This window comes from Monodelphis domestica, chromosome 3 (genome assembly GCF_027887165.1).
Source record: "Monodelphis domestica isolate mMonDom1 chromosome 3, mMonDom1.pri, whole genome shotgun sequence".
In the NCBI taxonomy this organism is placed as follows: domain Eukaryota; kingdom Metazoa; phylum Chordata; class Mammalia; order Didelphimorphia; family Didelphidae; genus Monodelphis; species Monodelphis domestica.
The window spans coordinates 115161499-115189089 of NC_077229.1; the positions used below are offsets into that span (position 1 = coordinate 115161499).

General features: G+C 36.2%; 1 protein-coding gene across 1 annotated transcript in view; it reads left to right on the forward strand.

The window, feature by feature from the left end:
- The window catches only part of COL22A1 (collagen type XXII alpha 1 chain), a 564322-nt gene that overhangs the window by 117667 nt on the left and 419064 nt on the right, over positions 1-27591 (forward strand). Inside the window, exon 4 of the mRNA XM_056823025.1 lies at positions 1911-1985. Coding sequence (XP_056679003.1) covers positions 1911-1985 — 75 coding nt within the window. The remainder of the gene's footprint in view (positions 1-1910; positions 1986-27591) is intronic.

A 27591-nucleotide genomic window follows, 5' to 3' on the forward strand; every position in this document is an offset into this window, starting at 1 on the left:
TGGAATACTTTTGTGTTGTAAGAAATGACAAGCAGGAGGAGCTCAGTGTAAAGATTAAAATTTAGGGGAGACTGGGGAGACTGAGACAGGTGAGGCAGGTAGAAATTAGTTTCTCTCTGCAAGAAGTATTATATTTTTTAGAGGTTTATTAAAGGTTAAAGATTAAAGAATAAACAAGTAAGAAACATGTGCCTAGGCCAGAGGCCTAGACAAAATAACCTCACATCATGCAAGAGACACGCCTGCTCCAAAATGGAAATCCAAAAAGAGCCAAGAGAGAGAGCCCCTCGAAAGCCTTTGAATCAGCTTAAATACCTTCTCGATCTCGGCCCAGGTGAGATTACAAGGCATTCTGGGGAAGTGGAGCAAAGGCTTATGGGGATTGTAGTCCTGTATTCGAGTCTATTTTTTACATTCCCCTTTTGATCATTTTGGGAAAAATTATTTTTTTCCCAAAAGGATCATAAAAACATAATAAACTTAAAAGATGACAATAGTGTGAGGATAAGAGAAAAAAGAATAAAACCAATAATTGCTGAACACATTGACAAAAAGCCGTTAGGGGGCAGTCCCCTTTGGCATAAAAGTATACATACAAATAAATGTTCAATCAACCACACCCAAAGTTCAATTTTGTGCAACTTGTGGTCTGGAGGCTTCTTCATGGTGGCTTCTCCAACAGTTCAGTTCTGGATTCAGAGAGGTAGCATCTTCTTTACCTAAAATTCTTCTCAAAAGGAATTTAAACTTTGCAATTTAAATAATGATATTTTTTTACATCAGAAAATACTGGAAAGATTTATACAAACTGCAGCATGGTGAAATAAACAGAACTGGGATAACTTTATACAGTGAATGGAATACTTTACAATGTACAACAATGAAAAACAGCTATTCTCAGCAATACAGTGATCTGAAATTCTCTCAAAGACTCGTGATTAAAAATGCCATCTACTTCTAGAGAAGAACTTAATATGATTCCAAATCAAAGCAAACTTTTTTCATTTTCTTAATATCCTTTTACTATTTGAGTTTCTTTCCACAAAGGAATTAATATGGAAAATTGTTTTATATTATCAAACACAAAAAATCTATATGAGATTGCTTGCCACCTCAAAGAAAATGGGGTTTGAGGTAGAGGGAAGGAGGAGGAGAATTTGAGACTTCATATTATTTGAAAAAATGTTGGAAACCTCCATATACATAATTGGGATAAAATAAAATAAAATGTAATAACTTAAAAGAGTGTTAATGCTACTACATATATATATATATATTGGTTTTGATGGTTTATGATAATGATGGTGATGTTAATGATGAAATATGATAAATGAGATCAAGTGCTTAGCACATGGTAGGCTATTTAATATTAGCTATTATGGTCTAGTTTTACCACCTTCTTTTTCAGATGAATAAACTGAGGTAGAAAGAAATTACTTAATTGCCCTAGGTTAAACGGATAGTAAGAAACAGATGTCATTTGAACCCAGATTCCCTGATTCCAAATCTAGTTGTTTATTGGCTATGCACTATTAAGTTTTAGTTTAAGCATATAGTTGAGATACATATGATACAGTAAGTAAAATAATAACTGGAATGTCAATATGCATGGTTTTACTTAACTTATAACAATGAGATAGATGCTTTAGTTACTCCACTTTACAGATGAGAAAATTGAGGCTGAAAAAGGTTTAGTCATCTATTTAAGATCATATAGCTATTAAGTGTCTTAGGAGGACACAAACTTGTCTCCTTTTTTCTAAACCCAGTGCTTTCTCCACATCATCAAAAGAGAAGCAATCAAAGTATTTTGTGGGCAGTGCCATGGATTTATGAATTGATATACTCAGCATGGTGACTTTGTATTCTTTGGGTTGGTAATTCTGTCTTTTGCTTATGTCCTTCTTCAGATGTGTTGTGTCCCAGTGTGCGTGTAGAAGGAGATCGTTTTAAGCACACCAATGGAGGAACCAATGAAATCACAGGTATGGGAGTAAATGCACTGTAATTTAAATATAATCTTAGAAAGGGTAACCCATTTTCATATACTCTGCTCTAGGGAGCTTTTCCATTTTGCAATCAGCCTCTCCTAAAGCCAGTAGAGGGTTTATGTTCCTTTTCTTGGAGTTCTATGTAATTCCTCCTTTTCCCTTCACACACCTCAAATAGTCACCTTTCAAAGGACTCCCTCTTCATGAGGGTCAGAATTTTGCATTTTATTTTGTTGTATCCAGATACAAAGTACCTCTGGGATTCCCACAAAGTAAGCATCTTTTTATAGAACAGATATGCTCTTTGAAAAGATGTCTGTAAATAGATATTTTTTAGCACAAATCCTTTTCCCCCCAAGTAACTTATATCTTAATTTCAAAGGTGCTGAGTCTTCATTTAAAAATGATTTTCAATGAGCAGAAATTCCTAATACTTCAGCTTTTCATTCTCTATTTCCTAATCTCCTAGTTCAGCAGATAATCACTTGTAAAGAAACATTTGCTTGTACTAAAAAGCAATTATTAGTAGGAAATGGTGAATATTTTTGTGAATTGATATTAGGGCATAATTAGTCATTTTAATACCTTATACATATTTTATAGTTACTTCTAAAAGGTATAAGGTATTATAGCTTTAATTTTCCAAGAATTCATAGTTTCATTGATTTGGATTTACTTACACAGATCCCAACACTTCCATCCCTTACCTATCTGAGGACTTGTATAAATTGTATAAATTGCTATGCTGGCAAAATTCATCTCCCAGTGGCCAATATCTGAGGATAACTTTCTATTTAATGAGGCTATTCTTTAGATGAAACACACAGGTAAATCAATAGGACTGGGTTATCAAATCAGGAGATTTTGCTAGGAACAAAATTATAAGAGAGGAAGAGAAGGGGAAAATTATATAATTATGTATGTATATTTCTATGTATATATAATATTTCATTATTTAATTTGTAGTTGTATATTACATATTATCTGTGGGAATATATACATATTCTGTAAATATATGTAACATATATTTAACAATTAAGTTATTTGACTGGTTTTTATTTCTTTATAGAGAATGGAAGAAATGGATCCTCTTTTAAGTTGATACTTGGTTCTTTAAAATCTAGAGTTTAATCATACCTCAAAATGAGAGAGGATTCTAGACATTTACTTTCCTCTGATAATTCATAGAATCTGAGAGTGAATACAGAAGAGGGGGGACCTCAGAGGACATCTAGTCCATTCTTAGCCTGGATAGTATCCATTCTACAACCCCATCAAATGGTGTCTCAGATTCTACTTGAAGATCTCCATGATCTCTCAAACTTGACCATTTCACTCTTGGATAGCTTTGACCATTAGGAAGCTTCTCCCTCTATCAACCCTAAAGCAACATCTGTGTAAGAGCCTCTGTAGAGGATTAAAGGGATAATAGGAAGTAGGAAGTAGCAGATAGAATTAGGGAATAGAGTTATACCAAATTAGAAATTGAGTTACACAAAATGAGAAGCAGTCCATGTACAGGAGAACAGGGAGGAGATAACAGCTATACTGATGTGATAAATTTATTAGAATCTTTAAAGGAAGAAAAATGGCATGCATCATGAAAGAGAGCTAGCCTCAATTCCAGGAAGACTTGAGGTGACGTTCCATCTCTGACACATGCTGAGTATGAGACTGAGAAATTCACATAATCTCTCAGTCCTAACTCCCTAAGATTTTATATTGCAGAGAAAGTGTTCATCTGCACTAAAGAAGTATCCTTATTGAAAGTTCTACAAATCAAAGAATTCACTGGTCCAGATCTTTATGCTTTCTCTTTGCTTAATATCCCCCAATGTCTTCTTCAGTGTCTTTCAAGATACTGCAATCCTCTGGATAAGCTCCCACTTGTCATTGCCCTTCCAAAAATATAGGGTTCAAAATTAACCACAATTACAAACAAGTTATGAGGTAAGTGGGTCCTTCCATTCATCCAGGCTAGATGTAAATGAGACTATGACCGCCTTCATTATAAACATTCAGACCCTCTCAAAGCAACCTAATTTATATCTAAGCATTTATCACATTTTAGAAAACCTACATACCATTTCCGAAGACCTGCTGTCTATCCATGCCTCACCCTTGTGAAATTGACTTTTGAACGCAAATGTAATGCCTTACATCAAATTTTGTCTTTTTAACTTTGGACTACTATTCTTACTTGGTGAGAGAGATCCTTTTAGATTTAGATTTTTTCATCCAAAATACTGTCTTCCTGGTTTTGTGTCATCTGCAACTTATAAACAATGGCTTTAACCAAGTTACTGATAAAAAGTTTTAAATGGCATAAGATCAAATATATGTCTTTGTTGCCTTCAACTAAAGGGCTCTTTCCAGGGTCATGGTACTATCAACCTGGCTTACCCTTTGGGTCACATTCAAACAGTTTCCAATACAATTAATTAGACTAGCATCTAGTGCTCACCTCTCCATCTTTTTCACAAGAATTCTATGAAATATCTTGTTAAATAAATTTCTAAAATCTAAGGAAATTTTAGAAATTTCATTCCCTTGATTTGCCTGTCTGGTAACCTTATTAAAAAAAAAAAGAAATTATTCTACAGTTTTATGATGTGTTTTTGATTAAATTACTTTTTTGTGATGACTACTTCTAGTTTTCAGTCTCCTATTTCTCCTCCTTATCCCTCCATTTTCCTCAGCTTCCCACCCTCACACATAATTAGTAGTATCAATTTAGGAAACATAATAAGAATTTTTTTAAACCCTTTCCATCTGTTTTAAAATTAATATTATATTTTGGTTCCAAGGCATAAGGGTTAGGTAAAAGGGGATTAATGACTTGCCCACGGTCACATAGGTAGGAAATGTCTAGGGTCAGATTTGAACCTAGGACCTCCTATTTCTAGGCCTGGTTCTCAATCTACTGAGTCATTTAGTTACCCCCATCTCTAGGCATTTTTAAACTGAATTATTATGAGTGGGACAAACTTTCCAGATGCAAGTTACAGCTCCTCCAAAAGCATCCTTCTCTGGCATTTTCTTAGGACATGGAAATGACATAGACTTCACCTTTTGGGAGCAGAAAGGAGCCACCTGAACCAGCCTTTGAAAGACAGATAGCACTTCAATAAAGGCAGAGGCAGGAGTATACTGGTAAATGTTTAATAACCAGCTCTCTGAAAAAATATGCAAAGCACACTTTTAAATATGATCTGTTATTAATATATCATATTTCATATCATATATCATATAAAAGCACACTTTTAAATATGATCTGTTATTAATATATCATATTTAAAAGTGTGCTTTACATATTTCTTTTTACACACTTTCTTGTCTAGATAATCAACAAAAACAAAATAATTCAAGCTCTGATTTTTAGGTTTACAATTTCTAAGGTGTAAATACTCATCCTGAAAATTTAATAATTGACTCTTCTGAGCTGGTGTGAGCAGTCAGGCTCCTGTACATTTGTGCTACAGAGATCAGGCTTTCTTCTTGCTTGAAAAAGAGTAAAACTCTAGATGCATAAGTGAGGTATATATATGGGAATTGGGGTAGGGGTCCCAAGGATTAGCCCTGCTTGGAAGGAGAATAGAAATAAATCACTAGGACAGTGCACTAGGAAAATGCAACAGGATTTAGGAGATCTGAGTTTCCATCTTTACTCTGCTATTGTATGTCATCTGTAATTCTTTAGGGAAATCACTTCCCCTTTTAAAGTCTAGGTTTTCACAATAATAAAATGAAAACTCTGGAACATTAGATAGTAATTACCTAGATGACATATGTTCTGAGGTCCCTTCTCACTCTAACATTCAATCCCTTAACATAATTTTCAGAGATTTCTTCCAGGTCTCTTGTGTTCTAAGCCCTCTTCTAACTCTAACATTATATACACTATTTTTTGTCCTAAATTTAAAGATCCTGTGTCCTAAGATGATCTAAGCATCCTGCTAACTGTAATATCCTATGTTCTTAATGTTTACTCTTTGGTTCTAGGCATTCATACAGTTCCAAATACAATTAATTTGACTAGCATTTAGCACCCACTTCTCCATCTTTTTCACAAGAATGCCATGAGAGAGCTTGTTAAGTATATTTCTAAAATCTAATTTTATCCAAATTCTAGAATTTAAATAAAAACATCTTAGGTGCTAATGTTTTATCACCTAATATTTCTTCCAGCTAGCTATCGGCTAATGATTCTGTGCTAGGAATGGCTTGATCTGGATTCCACCACTGAACCCAACATCCCTAGCCTTTAGGGCTAGTGTATTAGAGTGGCCAGAACAGTTATTGATTCCCAAGAGCACCATCAAGCTGTAGTTTGTTAGAAGAGCACAAATATACCAGAACACAAAGCAACAACGGATTTGGAGTTAGTAATCCTTCACTATTTATAGCCTGGGCAAGGATATGTGTGCCTTAAAGCACAAACAGTGCTCTACCAGAAAACCCAGAGACTTATAATGACAGGCTTCAGGCTCTCTGATTAACTGGGATCTCTGTTGTCCTGTGGTTAGTGGAATGGATGCTCTGGCCTAGAGCTAGCTCCCTGAGACTCACTAACTAATTATGCTATTTTGCAAACTATTTATATTCTATACCAGAGCCCTGAGACAATGACAACTAGTGGGAGACAAGAGTTCAGTGATTGGTGAGTTTAATAAAGTTTGAGCATAGCTGGCTTTGTGAGGCAAAACTGGGGTAGAATACAGAGAACACCCTTGGAGTAAAGACCTGGCTTTGAATTCGAGGGCTATGTTACCTTGGGTAAGTGACTTTATCTTTGTGAAACTCTGTTTCTTCCCATTTAAAATGGATTTAATGGCTTTTTGTAGCTTGTTGGAAATGATGAGATGACTGCTCTAAGCCACTTCCTTTAAATGGAGGATATGGTTGGTGTTCACCATTGTCTACCTTCCACTTTCTACAACCAGAGGGAAGGAGGGACCCACAGGGCATGATATAGGAATTAAGGTTGATGAGAACTTACAGCATTGTGGGATTCTGGAGAGAATTCCAGGAGTCCAGCTGATGGGAAAGTATGAGATGGAAGTCCTGGGCCACCTCCTTAAATGGAGGACCTGAGAGGAGCTCTCTAGAGTCTACTTTCTACCCTTTTCAATTAGAGGGAGAGGGCAGAACCAAGATGGCAGCTTAGTAGCAGCAAAAGTTGAAACCTCTCTGAAATTCCTTCCAAATTAACTAGAGGGAAAGATTGGATTCAGTTCTTTCTGACACTTATCTAGCACTCAATCCATTATGGTATGTCTCTGTTATTAATGATTTGAAACTTTTTTTTACCACCTGGTTATTGAGAGCTTGGATTTTCTTCCTCTTAAAACTACCTATTTATATCCTTTTACCATTTATTTACTGGGGAATTACTCTTATTCTTATGAATTCAAATCTGTTTTTTATATATCTTAGATAGGAGACTTTATCTAGGAGAAATTCACTGCAAACATTTCCTCCAATTACCTATTCCCTTCTTAATTTTAGCAGCATTTACTCTTTTGTGCAAAAACTTTTTTAAAAAATTATATGTAACCAAATGTGTCTATTTTGTCATTCATGGTCCTCTCTATTTCTTGTTTGATTAGGAAAATTTCCCCCTATTCATATGCCTGAAAGGTTATTTCTTCTTTTCCCCTCTAATTTGCTTTTGATGTCACCTCATTTAAATTATATCACTTTGGGAGCTTATCTTGGTATATGGTATGAGATGTTATTCTATACGTCATTTCTGCCAGATTACTTTACATTTTTCTCTGTAATATTTCCTCAATAGCAAGTCCTTACCCCCAGGAGCTAGAGTCTTGGAGGTATATCAAACACAAGCTCATTGTATTAATTTGTTTCTTATAGCTGTGGATTTAATCTTCTCCACTGATAGAGCTGTCAATTTTTTAACCAGTATGGAATAGTTTTGATTATTATTGCTTTGTATCATTGTTTGAATTTGAGTTATACCCATCTTTTCTGTTTTTTTTCTTTTCTTCCCCCCCTTCCCCCACCATTTCTCTTAAATTATATGACTTTTTGTTCCTAGTGTAAATGGTAAGTGCGGGGAGTTTGACTAGGCTGATTAGCCATGGGCACATGGTTGGTTTTTATTTTGTATCCCTTTTATTCCTTTATTTCTAATGATCACTAATAAATCTCTTAAAATATAATATTTTTATTAGTGAGATTAATTTTAATTTTACATTAGAGTAAAACATAATTTTTTTCTAGCTCTCTTAAGTGACACTTTGGCTATTTGGTGGGTATTCTTTTTCCCTTTCCAAATTTATTTTGCAGTTCTTTCATGGTATACATTTCACTTCTGTCACACTGGAATACCCTCCCCTATATACATACTCATAGTTATTTTTGTTTGTTTTAACTTTGTTCATGCTATTCCTCCAGTTTATAGTGTTTTTCTCAGCTCAGTCTTTGTCAGAATGCTGACAGTCCTTCAAAATCTAGCTCAAATGTTTCTTCCTCCATATAGCTTTCCTAGGTTCTTTAGTCATAAGTTATTTCTCCTTCTTGTGAGTTCCCATGGCACCGATATTGATGACATTCCAAATGGTGTAATACTTTTTGTGTTCCTGACTATACCTATTAAAGGTAAGTAGGCAAGTTTCTTGGTGAGAGAAAAGGTTGTAAATTAGGATAGGATGTCCATTCCAGAGGCAACTCAGACTTAGTGTATCTCAAACTAAACTCATTATCTCCCCCTATCCCATAACAACTTACCAGTTTCCTCATTAGAGTTGAAAGCAACCCCATCCTCTCACCTACTCAGCTTCAAATCTCAGTGCCATCTTTGATTCTTCACTCTCTTTTACCCTATATATCCAATCTATTGCTCTATCTAGTCATTTCCATAATATCATTCATATTTATAGACCTTTTTCTATTCAAACAGCCACCACCTTAATCAAGTCCTCATCACCTTTCACTTAGACTTCGGTAATAACCTAATTTTCCCTGCCTCTGGTCCCTCTCCATTCCAATCTGTTCACTACATAGCTGCCAAAGTGATTTTTCTAAAGTGTAAATGTGATTATGTCATCCCCAACCCAGTATCATCCAGTGGTTTCCTTTTACCTTCAGGAATAAATATACAGTCCTCTGGCACTGAGGTCTCATAAAAAACTATTCCCCACATAAGACACTCCATCTTCCATTTCCATGCCTTTACAATGTCTATATTCAATTCCTGGAATGTTCTCTTCTCTTATTTTCACCTTTTGACATCACTGTTTTATTTCAAGATGTAGCTTAAAGGCTGCCTTCTCTGTACTCCAAGCCAACTTTCCCTCAAAGATTTCTTTCTAAAATATTCTATGTGTACTTGTTTTTTCACATATTGCATTCTCCATTCATATGTAGTTTCTTTGAAAGCAGGCACTATTTTTTTATCTATATTTTTATTCTCAGTGTTTAACACAATTCCTGACACATAGCAAGTACCTAATAAATGTTTGGTTATTGGTTGAATATTCTGGGTTTTGGTCCATATTCTTTTACTAAATAGTTCAGTGATCCTACCTTTCTGAATGCTAATTTTCTCTTTCCCAACCCTTTAATTCACTGGAAAGTTAGTTCATCTAGGAAGGCAGAGCCAGTTTCAAGGTTCTGTGTTTTGTTTTCAGTTTTGTGTTTCAATATCTTCCTCATAGTTCAATTTTAATAAATGCAAGTCTAATTTAATTGAATCTTTCCAGTTCTAATATCCTCTGGTTCAAATGATTCTTATTTTGCCTTTCAACTGAGATTACCTTCAATGACTTGTTTGTAACTGTATTAGCTATTTACATACTGTCTTTCCCATTAGAATCTGAATCCTTTGAGAGTAGAGACCCTTTATTCCCTTTACTTTTTATCCCAAGTTCCTAGCAAAATTCAAGGCACAAAGTAAATAATTAATAAATGTTTCTTGACTAATGGATTGATATGTACATACATACGGTGACTAGATGTCAGAAGACTTGTAATTAAGAAAACCTAAGTTTAAATCCTGCCTAAATCTTTGATTTAAATTCGTGATCCTGGGCAAGTCAGTTAAGTTAAAAAGGTCTCAGTTTTCTCATCTCTAAATTGAAGATAAGAATAGCATTTACCTCATAGGAATGCTGTGAGAATCAAATGATAGCATGTTTGAATACTTTGCAAACTTCAAGTACCATAAAAATGCTAGGAACTATTATTATTTTATCATTGTTTTCTTTTTAGTCATTTTCAATCATGTCTGATACTTCATGATCCTTTGAGATTTCCTTGGTGAAGATATTGGAGTGGTTTGCCATTTCCTTGTCCAACTCATTTTACAGATGAAGAAACTGAGGCAAACAAAGTTAAGTGATTTGCTCAGAATCACAGAGCTAGTAAATGTCTGAGACTGCATTTGAACTTAGGTCTTCTTGATTCTAGGCCCAGCAGCACTCTATCCACTATGCTATCTACCTGTTGTTTTTTTATTATTTTGCATATATTCATATTAACATTATTTACTTTGGCTCCACTCTTTTAGGATCAGTCCTATTTCATCACTCCCTCCTCAGGGCTCTCTCTTTTTTCTCTGCCTTTGGCTTGAGCCCCCATGGTCTCTATTTCCCACCATTTTTAAGGGTCTAGTGACTAACATCTCAGTTACATTTAATCACAATACTGGTAGTTTTTAAGAGAATAATTACTTCCCATGTATAGCAAGAACAAAGTGAAAACATGTCTTACAAGCCTCTGAGGTAAACTTGGCTCCTCCAGGCCTGGATATATAGATGTAGAGGGGGTACAAGAGTAGGCTCTTAATTTATCTTAGTAGCTGCCAAGGATCTGTACCATGAAGGTTATGTCCAAAGTAATGTTGGCTGGAATCACAGAGCCTTGCTCTCAAGGGATCTCTCCTGTGCTGCCTCCCCACCTGACCTAGATTCCTGGAGTCTTGGATCCATTTGATTCATGCTATTAGCCCAGATTGGAGAGAAGAAGGAAGAACAAATAGAAAGGCCAAAGTGGGATGAGGAGGGAAGGAGTGGGATGGGCTAACAGTAAGCACTAAGGCCCTCCGCCATTTTGGCATTGTCTCATGGATTGTGAGTAAAGGAGTTACTTTACTCTCTAAGAAAGGATGTGACAAAATCCTGGTGGGTGCTGACTTAGGCTTTTGTTGTGTAATAATACAACAATTATTCTGAATTCTTAGCCTTTGGAAAAAGGTTAAAAGACTCCTCCCAGCTCCATGCTAGGCCAGTGCAAAAGGTTCAAGCATGTTCCAATCCTCACAATACTCCTAGAAGTAGCTCCTTAGAATAATACAATCTTGACAAACTGTGGGTTTCTGCACTTAAATCCAGACCTCCATTACACATAAACATTGGACAACTGGTGGCATAGTGGAGGATACTGGACTTTGAATCAGGAAAACTAAAGTTCTTATTCCTACCCTAGGTATTTACTGATTTTTTGGTTTGGATAAGTCATTTCCCTTCTTTGAGACTTTATTATAAAATGGGGATAATATCAATACCTAGACATTTAAAGCATTTTTCAAACTCTTAAAGTACTAGAAAATACTAAGCAATTATTGCTGCTCTCATTGTTGTTATAACTTCTTAAGTAGAAGGAAAGCTCCCAGTAGACTGGGACTTTCATTTTGTTTTTGTGTCCCTAGCACAAAGCACAAGGCCAGGCACTTGGAGGCCTGTAAATTCTCTTTAATCTATTCTGAGGAAAATAGACCAGAGAAAGTGGATTTAGGGTTTTCAAAAACAAATTTTGTCTGTTCTCCCTTTCTGCCTCAGGCTAGTCCTGAGGCAAAGTCTGTACCTTGAATCATAACAAAACACCTTCTTCCTTAGGTTTCTATTCTGTTTTCTTCTTTTCAAAGCTACTTTTACATCTACTATCTCATTTAATCCTCTCTACTGCTCCAGAAAGTGGGCTAGACAATTATAAAATCCTACATTCCCTACTGGGATTGCAACTGGATTTGAAGACAATCTCCTTTAATTATCTAACCTCCATAAGAATAGAGTGGTCTCTTAAGGAAAATCTTCAAGCAAGACAAAAAGACCACCAGAGGGTTTGCTATGGAGGGGATTCTTTCATTACTTTGATAGTTCCAGGTTGAACTGAGCAACCAAAGATCCTGAACCATCATTAAGTCATTTCACTATTTTAGGTCTCAGTTTTCCTCTCTGTAAATGAGGGGGTTGTACTCCAAGGCTTCAAGGGTCACTTTCAGCTTCAATCTATAATCCTATGACTGATTTTGTTAAAAGCCTCTTACATACTAGGGCTATGACTTTTTTTCTTCCTTATTTTGCTTTTCACCTGACTTATTCTCCCCATGTGGCTGACTCTCTTGCCTCTGAGGATGCCTCCCCTGCTGAGGTCAATTAGATGATTGGTGAGTCCTCATCCCACTCCAGATTACAACCCAGACAAGAGGACAACTTCCCATCTGACTTGGCCTGCTTGACCTATACATCTTTGGGCCATAACCCTACATCCTTTATATTCCAACCATGTTTATTGTAAATTCCTTGGATGGTTTAATTTTTTTTTTGGTTATTTTTTCCCTATCCCCAGAACTTGGCCCAGTGTCTGGTACATAATGCTGTAATAAGTTTTTAATAGAAGGTCTGTCTCTAGTTGTCTTTCTGTCTTTTCCTCATGAGGCAGCTAGATGATGCAGTAGATAGAGCCCTAGATTTGGAATCAGTTAGAGTTGAGGCAGGCAGGCCACAAGCATTTATTAAGTGTTCACTGTTTTCCAGGCTCCTTGTCAAGTTATAATGCTATAAATCCAAGCAAAAAACAAAGACAGCCTCAGCCCTCAAAGAATTTAAATTCTAATGGGATAAAAGAGAAACAAAAAAGGAGCTGAAGGGAGTTTGGGGGAAGGTACCCTAATACTGGGCTTGAAGATAGAGTCAGAAGCACAATTGAGAAGTGAATAAAATGAATTGGCCTCAACTATCCCCCAAATGGAGGCCCTATGAGGAACTCATCAAAGGCTTGGGGTGATGGTGGTGGGGTGTTGTAGGGTGAAAAGGCAGCTCATTCATGATGGTAAAAATCTGGTCATAAGAAGCACATTTGGGTAAGGGGCAGAACCAGGGCTAGAAATCTATTGGATTTTACTCCAGTTGTTTTTGATTTTCTGCTATGGATATAATCTCTGAACCATTAAAAATAGTGAATGCAGTGAAACACAATCAATGTGAATCTTTGAAGAAAAAAAAATAAATGATACCATCAAGGAATTTTGTGATAGAAAGAGAAAACAAATTGGTAGTAGGGCTTGAGTGAAGGTTGGCTTTAGGACCGCAGATTGTTTTACCGGAGCCCTCTCAATGGATGGACATGGAAAATTTACAAGAAGATCTGGGCAAATAATTGCCCAGGATTAGCGGGCATGCTTAGCTTTTGATATGCATATTTGGAAAGAATTTCCAAATCTATGAGATCACAGATATATTTAAGCTTTTGGAGAGTTTTGTATGCCACAACACCCTTTACATCTATCTTCTCTCACTTTGGACTTCAGTTGTGTTTTTAGTTTTGACCTCTATTAATATTGTTACAAGGACACTCAAGGAAAATAGCTCCACAACTATTTTTAGCACACATACACAAATAGACAGCAGGGCAGGCAGCTCTGTTTGCTGACATCACTGATAACTTTTGGAGGTAGAGAAACCAGCCAAATCTATCAGCCTAGCAATGCTGTCATAAAAGGGAAGGAAGTTAACCTGATATAGCCTGCTCATGGCAAAGACATCCTTGTTCTTATTGATCATTGCTTCCTTTTCTAGATATTCAGCTATCTTTTAACAAGGTATTTCTAGACTTTTTTCAGGATTTTAAGTTAAGTGCATTGGCTTATAGTTTTTATTTTCTATTGTCTTCCTTTTCCCCCCCAAAAAATGAGATCACATTTCTTATAATTTCCTTCATGAACATTGACTTGGAAATCACTTTTATCAATTATTTCAAGATGAAGAAACTAAGACGCACATAGCACATAGAAGAAGTGGCCATATAAACTATTAAGTGATAAGATCCAAAATAAAATACATGCATTATGGGACAGTGGGAAGAATGCTAGGTTTGGAGTAAGAGGACAGGGATGTGAATCCCAATTTTGTCATTTATTATTTGTGTAACATTGAGCAATTCACTTTCCCTTATTAAAATGGTGTTTGTATTGTATGACCCCCCCCACCATGGTCACTTCCAGCTCTGAATATATAATCCTATGACTTCAAATCCAGTGGGGTTTCTACTGAAATTTGCTTCTCATCTATACTGGTAGGTTTTTAAAGCATCAGGGTCATTGTTCTCTCTCTCTCTCTCTCTCTCTCTCTCTCTCTCTCTCTCTCTTTCTTCCTTCCCCCTCTCTCCCTCCTCCTCTCTCTTCTGTTCTCTCTTTCTCTTTTCCCTTTTTCTTTCTCACATTGAGTTTTGACCCTTGGATGATGATGGAATGGGGACTTTCTGAGAAATAATGGCTCTTCACAGAGGTGAGCTCCACACTGGAAATCCAATATCCTGCTATGGATGACATTTTGCTTAGGCTGACCTACCTTAGAACCTGGAAGGAATACTTTGATGATATCATTATATTCAAGGGGAATAAAAAACTATGAGAGGAAAAAGATTAAAGACAAATCTCATGGCTTAGTTATTTCACTAATGGGGAAAAAGCTTTTGTGATAGGAAGGTATCATGGGAGACTGGTCACCTAAGCCTTTGAGAGGTTTTTTTTTTGTTTGTTTGTTTTTGTTTTTTGTAAAAATACATTTTCCTATTATGTCAATAAATGACATTACATTTAGGCTCTTTTTCTGCTGATAGGAGAACATAACCAGGAGTAATTTCTATCATATCACAAGGAAACTTCCAAGTTAGATAGCTTTTTTTTTTTTTAAGAGTAATTTAACAAATACGTTTAGCTCACACATTGCCAAGGCCAAAAAATTCATATCCTGCTGGTGATGAATCTCTCTACTGTACTTAGGTAAACGAACCTTTAGGCATTAGGGTCCAATTGTTGCATTTCCAATTGTTGTTTTGTTTTGTCACTGTCCTCAAAACCCCATCAGTTTCATTGACCTACCAACCCTTATATTCTACCAGTGTAAACTTCCAGGGACAGAGTTACACCCCGATGAGGCCTCAGAGGGGAACTTTTGTGGAATTGCCCCAGACCAGTAACATGTTATCCACAAAATTTCTGTTTGGCCCCAAAAGGCAGAACTAGAAGCAATAGATGGAAGAATAATAACTACAAAGCACTCTCTGGAATATCATTCCATTCTTATAACCTCGTAAGATAAATGCTATAAGTTTTATCATCTTCACTTTACAGGTGAGAAATAGGGGAATAGAGAAGATTAACAAATCTTTTATTTTCTTCTTATATTTTTTTAATATTTAGTGAGATTTATTTTTTCATTCAACATTTATTTATTTTTTGCATCTCTTACATCTATGTACTACTGCACAGATTCTACATTGGTGGTAGATGCCATTCAAGTTCTTTCCAGTTAGATATGAGGAGCCCAAGCTATTTAAATTGAGCATACAAAATAGTGGGCTTGAATTCCATCTCTAATACTTATTAGGATAATGACCATGGGAAAGTCAATTTGATTTTTCTTATATCTATAAAATGGAAATGATAGCAATTACTAGAACAAGGTGAAGGTCAAGGGCACTGCAGAGATGGATCATAGAACCTTGTCCCCTTTGTAGTAAATAAATAGTCAAATAAAACAAATGAACACATTGGCCACTTCTGAAAATGTGTTAAATGACTTTTTGGAGATCAGACATCTAATCAATATTAAGTGGCATTTGAACCTTTCTTATGTTCAATGATTCTTTTACTTAAGTATACTAAAAAAAGCAGATTTGGGCTCAATATAAGGAAGAATTTCTTTATTCTTTGAGTTTCTGACCAACTGACCAGACTACCTAATTAGGAAGTAAATTGTCTTTCTTTACATGGGTAGTTAAGTGACACAGTGGATTGAGCACCGAGCCTGGAGTCAGAAGGACCCAAGTTCAGATTTGACTTCAGACACCAGCTATGTCACACCAGACAAGTCATTTAACCCTGTTTGCCTCAGTTTCCTTTTCTGTTAAATGTACTGAAGTAAGAAATGGCAAACCATTACATTTGTCAAGAAAACTCCAAATGGGTTCACAAAGAGTCAGACTTGACTAATTGACTGAATAACAATTCTTCTCCTTGGAGTATTCCAAGAATGGATGGATAAGGGGGAAGCTGGGTAGCTCAGTGGATTGAGAGCCAGGTCTAGAAATGGGAAGTCCTGGGTTCAAATTTGACCTTAGATACTTCCCAGCTATGTGACCCTGGGCAAGTTACTTAATCCCCATTGCCTAGCCCTTGCCACTCTTCTGCCTTGGAACCAATGCACAGTATTGATTCCAAGATGGAAGGTAAGGGTTTAAAAAAAAAAAAGAATGTATGGATAACCATTTATATGGTATATTTTGGATTATGTGACATCTGATATCCATCTCTCGAAATCTCTTAGTCTCTATCTTATTTTAATAAATATTATTGAAAATGAGAAATTGTAAGTCTAAATACCTATCTTAGATTTATACCTGGAAGGGACCTTAGAGATCATCTAATCTGCTCCTTTTATTTTATAAAGGAGGAAACTGAGGCCAAGAGAAGTTATGTAACTTGCCCATAATTATATCCTGTTATTTTAGTTAATATTAATTTAGACCATCAATCTATCCCCTATACCAAGTAGCTGCTCTGCTGGTGGTTGCTTGTTACCCTTTAGTACCTGAAGAGGACCAAGATGATAAAATGACATCAGAAGATGTTTTTTGACTCCTGAATAAATTGAATTTAGGTGAAGCAGAGTTGCACAAAGTCATCATCCTCACTCTCTTCCAGAGTCATTGAAGTCCAGAGACAAGACAAAAGTCAGGATGACTGGTATCTCCCTGGAAGGTAGCAGATGAGCTGTGCTTCTTCACTGTCTAACCAAGCTCCAATCCCTCCAAAGTACCCACTTCTGATGCCCTCCTGGCAGGCCAAATTATTCTCATTTGTCTCTTCTGCTTGGTAGGGCAGACATCCCTTTAACACTCCAGTGGGGTTAGAGCCTATCCTTTACCCTCCCTCTGGCTCAGCCTGCCTTGTGGTGTATGGCACAGGCTCCAGCTTCTTGGAGTCACCCATGCGCATGGGTGATTATTGGACACCGAAGTAGGCAGAGCAGCCCTAAAAAGGATGAGGTAAAGCCCTGGTACCAGAGGGGCTGTCTTTCCCCAAAACCCCATATGCTTCTCTGCTGAGTAATGAAGCCAGGAGTTAAGCCCATTCTTTTGTATAATCAGTATAAATATTGTTCACATATTCTTTGTAAGCTCAGTGTAAGTCTTCTGTTATCTAACTGGAAGCAGTCTTGGAGGTCACTGATCACAGATCTGCCATTGCTTTACCTCTCCTTTAGAAGACTCTGTAAGGGGTATAAAGCATTATTTTTACCCCTTATGATCCAGGATGTCATGAGTATTATTTTTATCCCTTTAAAAATAAGAAAAAAATGAAGCTCAGAGGGTTTAAATGATTTCCCCCAGGTTCTTTCTTGAACATGCACAGAAGCCAGGGTTTAACTCTGGGTCTCTCTAGATGCCAGCTCTGATGTCCTTCCCACTACAGGCTGCCTTTGGAAACTTTTGGAAAGGACCTTAGATGTGCAGTGGAATGATGCCTGGATTTTAAAAGAAGCCGTGAATTCAAATCCTTACATTACGACTTGTCCATTCTGTTCCACTCTTTGCTTTTCTGTATGAATAAGGGGTTGGATGGGATGATGTATCAGGTTCTTTCCAATAGCGTAATCCTATGTCATCGGTCTAGACCAAACAAAGCTTATGACGAGGTCCACGATAAGTGGTCCTTTGGCCTCTATTTGAAAACTTCTATCCTGAAGCAGCAGATTCTGCTTTTATGAATTCTTCATCGCTAAGTTTTTGTTTTTGTTTTCTTCTGAACTCCCAGACTAAATCTACTTCTCCACAGTTTCATCTCAGTGTATCCCCTTCTGGGAACCAACTGGAAATGTAATCCCTCTTATACTTGAGAACCTTCCAAAAAGTACAGCTTCCTTATTTTACATTAGGGGAAACTGAGGCCCAGAGAAGGCCAAGGTCAAACATCGAGTTTTTGGCAGGGTGACACATGTAAAACGCAGTGAAATTGCTTGTTGGTTATAGGAGTAATCTGGAGTGGAAGGAGGGGAGGGAAAGAACATGAATCATGTAACCATGGAAAAATAGTCTTAATTAATTAAATAAAAAATTTCAAATAAAAAAAAAAGTTTGTGGCAAGGCCAGGGCTGGAACTGTGCTCTCCTAATTCTCCTTCCACCTATACTTCCCACTCCAACAGAGTCGCCTCATAAACAACTCCAAGGTAATGTATGGAGAGATGACTGGGCTCAGAGTCAGGAAGCCCTGAGTGCAAATGCAATTCCAAACATGTATTCCCTATGTTACCTTGATTGACTCATTGAACCTCTGTCTGCCTCAGTTTCTCCATCTTTAAAATGGGTATAATAATGGTGCCTACCTCTCAGGGATATTGTAAAGATCACACATGGTAACATATGCAAAGGAATTCGCAACTCCTAAAAGCATAATATAAATGATGACAGCTAATAAGTCTTCCTTACCATAAGACTTCTCAGTATTCAATGTCCTTACTTCTTTTAGTCCACCATCCTTGTATGGCATGGTCACTAGTCCTGTAAAAATGGAGATTTGAACCCCGGACTTCAATTCCCAGAAGTCCTTGGCCACTTCCCAGAATGCTTTGTAACCTCACCTGAATTCCCACCTGGGCTGAGAACAGAAATTGTATTTAGGCTGACTCTCCGCCTACTTTGGGTCTCTCTGTCTCTCTGTCTCTCTGTCTCTCTGTCTCTCTCTCTGTCTGTCTCTGTCTGTCTCTGTCTCTGCCTCTGTCTCTGTTTCTGTCTCTCTCTCTCTCTCTCTCTCTCTCTCTCTCTTTCTCTGTCTCTCTGTCTGTCTCTGTCTGTCTCTGTCTCTGCCTCTGTCTCTGTTTCTGTCTCTCTCTCTCTCTCTCTCTGTCTCTCTGTCTCTCTCTTTCTCTCGGCTTCCACTACTAGGGACATGTGTCTCCCAAGAGGTAGTGAGTGAAATTGAATGGGCCTTTCGGCACTCCTAGCCACGTGCTTTCTATATTCGTATTTGCTTTATTTCTTAATCTTTAATAAACCTCTAAAATTATAATACCTTTAGCAGAGAAACTAAAATTTTAATCTTAACATTCCTCTGGAACCCTCTGGTGAGTCAAAGCCCTTTCCATAAAAGGTATAGACACCATTCTATTGATGGCATTCCACCTAGGGCAGGCTGTCACAGCCCTTACTGGGGACATTGTTACTGAGATCCACCTGTTGGGGGAAATCCTCCCTACCTCCCCCAAAGTACAATAGGGAGGACTACTACCACCACCACCACCACCACTAACACCACCACCACTACTAATACTACATGATAATATGGGACATGTTATCATGGAGTTGTTCAAGGGCATTCATGCATCAGGTAGGGAATGCACTAAATTAATAATAATAAAATGTATGATTATTATTTAATGATCATGCAATAATAGCTACATGATGGTTGATTGTCTCTTCAACTATCCAATAAGATTCTGTAATGTGATGTATGTGTTAAAATTACATTGTATAATAAATAGAGTGTAGGACTTGAAGTTCAGAAGATGTGAGCTCAAATAACTGTGTGATTGGCCAAGGAATGTATTTTTTTTTTTGCCTTAGGTTTCTCACCATAAAATGGGCATAGTAGTATATTGAGTGGAATCTTAAACCCAGGGGACTACATTTCCCACAATTCCCTTTTACCTTTCCTGTACCTTCATCATTACATTTTTTTTTTTGTATTTAGTTTTGGTTCTGGGCAGGCAAGCCCTCTCTAGATCCACAGAGGCCAGCAGCAAGTCTTTAGGTTTCCTTAGCTTTCACTTTCCCTTTGCTTCAAGTTGAATTTAATAAATAGTATAATATATAATACTTGGAGTATTGGATATTAATTTTAATCTTTATAGTAGTAATGTCAGCCTTCTGGGGTTGTTATGAAGATCAAATAAGATATTTGTAAAATACTTTGCAAACTTTAAAACACTTTAAAATGATATCTACTATTATTGTAACAAAATCCCCGATATCTATTTCTAAGTTGGGAAAATGACTTTTTCTACCTACTCAATTCAATATTGAGGCCATTGGTCATGTCATGCTAATTTAGTTTCATTTAACAAAAATGGCTAAAGTGTCTATTATAGATAAGACAGTGTTTGAAATTCCCTGCCCTTGAGGAACTTACACTTTTCTAGGGGGCAAAAAATATAAACAAAAATAAGTATAATTTAAGGCTGAGTGTGATGAGGACATGAAGAAAATCAGACAAAATGTTCAAGGATAAATTGCTTCTAATTGCCGTAGTAGAGATTCAGGAAGGCTTTATAAGAGAATGAAGAAATTGAGCCTTGAAGGATGGAGATTTCAGCATGTTGAGAGGACAAGATGGAATGAATTCTTTGACTTTGGATGGCCTATTTTAATTCATGGAGCTGAAAGGGGACAGAATAAAATCACTGAATCAGTCATTCCATTGAATAGTTAATAATTAAAGAAAAACAAAAACAGTCACCAAGCTAAGAGCTGCTGCAAGAAAGAACAATCATCACATTTCTGAGTCATAGTCTATATATTCTTCTATCCTAAAGTAATGATTAGTATTGAAACTCAGGGATTTTTTGTTCTTAGGCAGCAGTGGTCCTGAAGCAGGGCAACATAGCAGGAATGGTTTTTTGTTTCTTTTTTTAAGAAAATGGAAATATTAAGAATAGTATATATGTCAGATCTTTGGGAAAGACTTTAAAACCAAGCAAGAGCTAGGAAAAATCACAAAATGTAAAATCAATAATTTTGATTACACCAAATTAAAAAAGTTTTTGTACAAACAAAAGGAATGCAAACAAAATTAGAAGGGAAGCAACAAATTGGGAAACAATCTTCATTACAAAAACCTCTGACAAAGGTCTAATTACTCAAATTTATAAAGAACTAAACCAATTGTACAAAAAATAAAATCAAGCCATTCTCTAATTGATAAATGGGCAAGGGACATGAATAGGCAATTTTCCATTAAAGAAACCAAAACTATTAATAAGCACCTGAAAAAGTGTTCTAAATCTCTTATAAACAGAGAAATGCAAATCAAAACAACTCTGAGGTATCACCTCACACCTAGCAGATTGGCTAACATGACAGCAAGGGAAAGTAATGAATGCTGGAGGGGATGTGGCAAAGTTGGGAAATTAATTCATTGCTGGTGGGGTTGTGAATTGATCCAACCATTCTGGAGGGCAATTTGGAACTATGCGCAAAGGGTGCTAAAAGACTGTCTGTCCTTTGATCCAGCCATAGCACTGCTGGGTTTGTATCCCAAAGAGATAATAAGGAAAAAGACTTGTACAAGAATATTCATAGCCGCACTCTTTGTGGTAGCAAAAAATTGGAAATTGAAGGGATGCCCTTCAATTGGAGAATGGCTGAACAAATTGTGGTATATGTTGGTGAGGGAATACTATTGTGCTCAAAGGAATAATAAAGTGGAGGAATACTATGGGAACTGGAATAACCTCCAGTAATTGATTCAGAGCGAAAGGAGCAGAACCAGGAGAACATTGTACACAGAGACTGATACACTGTGGTACAATCGAATGTTATGGACTTCTCCATTAGTGGCAATGCAGTGATCCTGAACAACCTGGAGGGATCTATGAGAAAAAAACATTATCCACATTCAGAGAAAAAACTGTGGGAGGAAAAACACAGAGGAAAAACAATTGCTTAATGACATGGGTCGAGGGGATATGGCTGGGGATGTAGACTCTAAATGAACATCCTAGTGCAAACATCAAAAACATGGAAATAGGTTCTGATCAAGGACACAAGTAATACCCAGGGGAATTGCATGTCAGCTGCAGGAACGATGGGGGGAGGGGAGGGAGGGAAATAATGTGATTCTTGTAGTTGAGGAATAATGTTCTAAATTGAATAAATAAATACATTTTTAAAAATGGAAATATTTAGCCAGAGAAAAGAAGGAAAAGAAAATGACTTTAAACCACCTTTATATAGTACTTTATACTTAAAAATGCTTTATGCTTGGGAAAATTTATATAAGCTTATGTAATATAAAGCAAACAGAACTAGGAAAATAATATACAGAAATTGAAGTGATTTTTAAAAATATTTTATTGATATCTTTTGTGGTTTTTAAAAATCAGTCTTTTCCCATAGTATCCTTCTTACTCCCCCTTACAAAGAGGCACCCAAATAGCAAATGATATATTTTAAAATAAAAGAGAAGGAAAAATATCAACAAAATTGGTCAACCCACAAAAAATATCTTAAAATGGATATTCTGTACCAAACCTGAGGACCTCCCACATTTGCATGAGTGGAATAGGGATATCTTCCTAGATTTGCTTTCTGAATTTTTGTAATAGTCCTTCTGAATTATTTGTGATTTTACTGTATGCTATTAGAGTCATATATTGTGTTTTTATCCCTTTGTATTTTACTCTGCATTATATCATATAAATTTTTCCATGCTTCTCCCTATCTATCACATTTTTTTACAGCACAATATTATTTCATCCATGTATCACAAAGCATTTAGCAATTCCCCAATTGTTGTGTATTTGTTTCCAATTCTTTCCTACTACAAAGAGTGCTTCTGTAATCTTTTGGTTTATATGGGACATATCAAGAACTTCTCAGTATATAAATTTGATAGTGGAATCTCTAAGTTAAAGTATAGACATTTTAGATGCTTTATTTGCATAGTTCCAAATTACTTCTCAAAATTGTTGTGCTGATTTTCAGCTCCAACAATCACTAACATCCCTGAACCCTTCCAACACAGGCCAACTTTTATTGTCTTTGCCAATTTGTTGAGTATGAGAAAAACTTTAGGGTTGTCTTGATTTGCATTTCTCTTATTTTTAGTTGCTTAGAATATTTTTACAGAGTTGTTAGTTTTAAGTCCTTGTTTTGAAAACTTTTTGTATAACTTCTTTAATCCCTTATCTATTGGGGAAATGATTTGTGTTTTATATATATATGTATATATATATGTGTGTGTGTGTATACATATATATATATATACACATCTAGATATGCTCATAAACATATATAGCAATAAATTTGTTTAACATGGATAACAAACCAGACAGACCTGGGAAATTTGATTTAAAGATTTTTCACCCCATTTGATCACATTCCTTCATGTCCTAAGTACATTAATTTTATTTATGCAGAAGCTTTTCAGTTTTGTGTGATCAAAATGATCTGTTACTTTTGTTATTGCCTCTCTGCTTTGTTTGATTAAGTACACATTTTCTCTCTTCAGCTGTAAAATATATATGATCTGTTTCTCTTCTATGTCTTTTATGGCATGATCTTTAGTATAAATACAAGCTATAACCATTTAAAGAAAAGGCTCCTCCTACCTCCATGGAAATGTGATGCAGTACATTTGTAATGATCATATAGCACAAAGAGAGGGAAAAATACCTTTATTCCCTTTCTTTGCAGAGGATCATAGATTTGGAATCTTGTGCATTATTGCAGACTCAGTTTAAGTGATATTTTTATTAGTTTTCATGAGCTACTTCTTTCCTCTTCTCCCACACATACAATTTTTTCAGTTCTTTATTTTTTGATAAAAGATGGCTCTCTCTGGAAATTGAAGAGGTAGGTATAATTTTGGAAGTGAAGCTGATATTAAAACAAAATATATGAACACAATCTTGAATAAATAAACAAGTCCCTAATGTCATCTGAAGTACATAATTGCCCTGTGAATTAGACAGTGAAGGTTTTATATTTTCATATTACAGATGGGAAAAAGGAGGCACAGAGAGGATGTGAGGTTTTCACAGGGTCCACTGTATGTAAATTGAGAGTAATGACTTAAATTCAGGTATTCTGATTTCTAACCTAACCTTCACACCAGGGAAGTTGGAGTGTTGACTGTTAGCTGTAATTTTAGGCAAGTGTATGTGTCTGCTTGTTTTGGGAGGGGGAGTAGTTTGATTAAACAAAACCTAAAGATAAGCACTCTTTGTGGAAGAAGTATTTGAATGGACTCTGTTTTTGGATTTCAGAGAAAAAGGATCCCTGCTTAAGACAAGGTTGTGTGAGGCTATGAAATGTCTCGCCTGTGAGTTCCTTTAGACTAGAAAATAAATCAGCATGCTGAGCAGATGCTTTGTTTGTGCAGCTAATAACGCAAGGAGCTTGTTTTACCTGCAGTCTAATACAATGATAACTGCTGACATCAAGCCTTGGCCTTGTTGGGGGCTGAGAGAGAGGGACCAAGAGAGATTGAACATTTTGCCAATTTAAATGCAATTGAATAATGGGGGCAGATTTTGTATTCTGAATGAAATTCAGTTCCTTTTAGCATTCAAATCCAGCTGTTTCCAGTAAATAGCTCCAGCTATTTTTAGATTCTGTCTGGCCTGGAATATTGAAACTAGAAGCAGTGTGGTTGGTATAAAGGGAGTTCTTGCCTGAAAGCAAGTTGACTTGGGTTCTTTTTTCCAGTTCTTCCTCTAACTAGATGTATGACCTTGGGGGAGTCACCCTCTCTGGTCTCTGATTTTATCATTAGTAAAATGAAGTAATTCAATTAGATAATCTCTAAGATCCATTCCAAGTCTGTGTTTTTAGAAGAATCCTTCCTACTTTAACTTTCTATGTTCTAAGAGTCACTTCAGTTCTAATACTTTATGTTCTTAAGCATCTATAAAGTCTATTTTTAAATTTTAATTTAAAAATCTATTTTTAAAAATCATAGGTCTAGGTCTGGAAAGGGCCTCAGAGGCTATCTAGTATAATGTCATTTAATTTAGAAATGTAGAAACTGAGGCAAAAGGAAAACTCAGTGATTTGCCCAAGGTAACAAAAAATATGCAACATAAGAAATGATGAGTAGATTAAAAAACAACAACAATAGCATGGAAAGAACTACATGAAATTATGAAGAGAGTCATGAGCAGAACCAAGAGAACAGAGAACATTATATACAGCAACAGAAAGATTATTTGAAGATTAACTTGTGTATGTTCACCTTCAGAGAACAAACTGATAAATAGAAACAAGGAAGACATAATTTTAAAATACACACACATACATTTTTTTTTTTGGCCAAATGATACTTTCTATAGTATAAGGAGGGAATGGAGGGAGGGAGATATCTGAGAACTTTAATATAACTAATGAATACTTTTTTAAAAATGCATCAGAAACAGGATTTGAGCCTAGATCCTCTGACTCTAGTTCTTTTTCTCTGACCAGTTCTTTTTCATCTATACCAGGAGACTTTCCAAATCCATGTAAAATAATATAATTTATGTTTGAAGGCTCCATCCATATTCCTCTTTCCAGGTTTTTTGAGGCAAATAGGTGCTACACTAGAGGGAGCACTGGGACTAGAGTCATGAAGACTTGAGTTCAAATGTGATCTTAGACATTTACTAGCTCTGTCACCCTGGACAAGTCACCTCTATTTGCCTTAGTTTCCTTATCTGTCAAATGGGGATAATAGCAGCATTTACTTGCCAGGATTGTTGTAAGAATCAGATGATATGACAATTGTAACCCCCTTAGCATAGTACCTATCACATAATAAGAGCTATATAAATGTTAGCTATTATTATTATTAACCACTATTATTACTTGGGATCATCATGGATTTTAAAGTTGGAGGAGACTAGCAGTCTAGTCTGCTTTTCTTGTTTTACAAATAAGAACTCTGAAACCCTGAGGAATAAAATGATTTGCCCTAAGACATCAGGGTAGTGAGTTACAAAGGCAAGATTTGAACCTAGGCCTTATCATTCCAAATTCAAAGCCTTTCTGTGGCTCTTTATTGTCCCATATTCCAGGCTAAAATTCTTTATTTTTATGTTTTACCACAATTTGGACATCCCCTCTCACTCTAACAGTCTAGAGGTCTCTAACTCTATGGATGCCCATTTAGTACTTAAAAGAAGCTAGACTTGTTTAAAAAAATCAAGAAATGAAATCAAGTTAACCCCCCCCCCAAAAAAAATACATTTTTTGCTTCTCTCTAGAGCTGACTTCAGGGGCTTCCAATTCCTTGATTATCACTTTACCCCCACTCGCTTTCTCTGCCTATTATTGCAATATTTATATTCTCATCATTTGAGGATGGGACTGACTTCTTTACCTTCATTATTTCGTGTGTGTGTGGTTGGTTGATTTCACTGTCCCAAGAGTCTGTGAGAATGGGGGTGTTTATGGCCTTGATTCTCCATCATTATTTTAGCAGCCGGAACAATTTGGTCATCATCATTAACCCACAGACACTGAATGTCTGGTGGACTCGGATTGTAATGTAATGCTGAGGCTGAGAAGAAGAAATTTATCCATTAAAACCCCTTCCATAAATAGAGTGTTTTATACTGTACTTTCAAAGCACTTTCTCTATCTATTAGACGTTATCTTTGTGTAAACTCCGCGAGGTCGGTGAGGAAATGGTAGCATTTTCTGTAATGGGTTGTGTGGATCCCAGGCGTTGGGGAATCAGGGTTCTGGGAGAAAATTTCCCTGCACATGAATCAGGGAGAAGCGCCTATGGTATGGTAGAAAGAGGGATGAACCTGGAGTCGGGAAATCAGTAATTACTAGCTGTGAATTTGGGTGAGTCAATAGATCAATGAGACTCAGTTTCCTATCTGCCAACTGAAAATGGTGACATCTGTATTTCTTAATTCACAGTGTTCTATAAAATCTGAAGAGCTATAACAATATGAATATAAAATATATAAATATAAAATATAAAGTATATGTATATAAAAATATTAACTATCTGGTAGAACATATTGACTTCTTCTTAGGACCATGTTTTCAAATGCATAAAATAAAATATGTAGAAATAAGGGAAATAAATTATGTTAGAATACAATTTTCACCTTTTAAAAAAAAATTAAGTTCATAGACCTCCCCCCTCCCAAGAGATTGACTTCTCCAACCTCACTAAGACAGTGAGTATCAGAGGTAGGATTTGAGGCTAGAATCCAGAACCAGCGATTGTGACAAAATACCACCCAGCCTTTGTCATTCTCCAAAGAGGACTGAGTTTCTTGGCTTAGCTCTACCATTTTCATATTTTTTATGAAAGGTAGCACAATATCAAGAGCTATCCTTTGGAGCTAAGGAATTATGGGTTCAAGCATCCACTCTGACACATATGGGTTGAATGACTCATGGCCAGTTACTTAATCTTTTATTACCCTTAATTTTAATTAATTAATTATTAATATCACTTAATTAGCAATTATAAGCAAAATGGTAACTAGTAATTAATGCTAATCACTGAATTAATATTACTCTTAACACTTAATATAAGACTATATTACATAGTCTTCAAGACTATAATTTACAGGAAA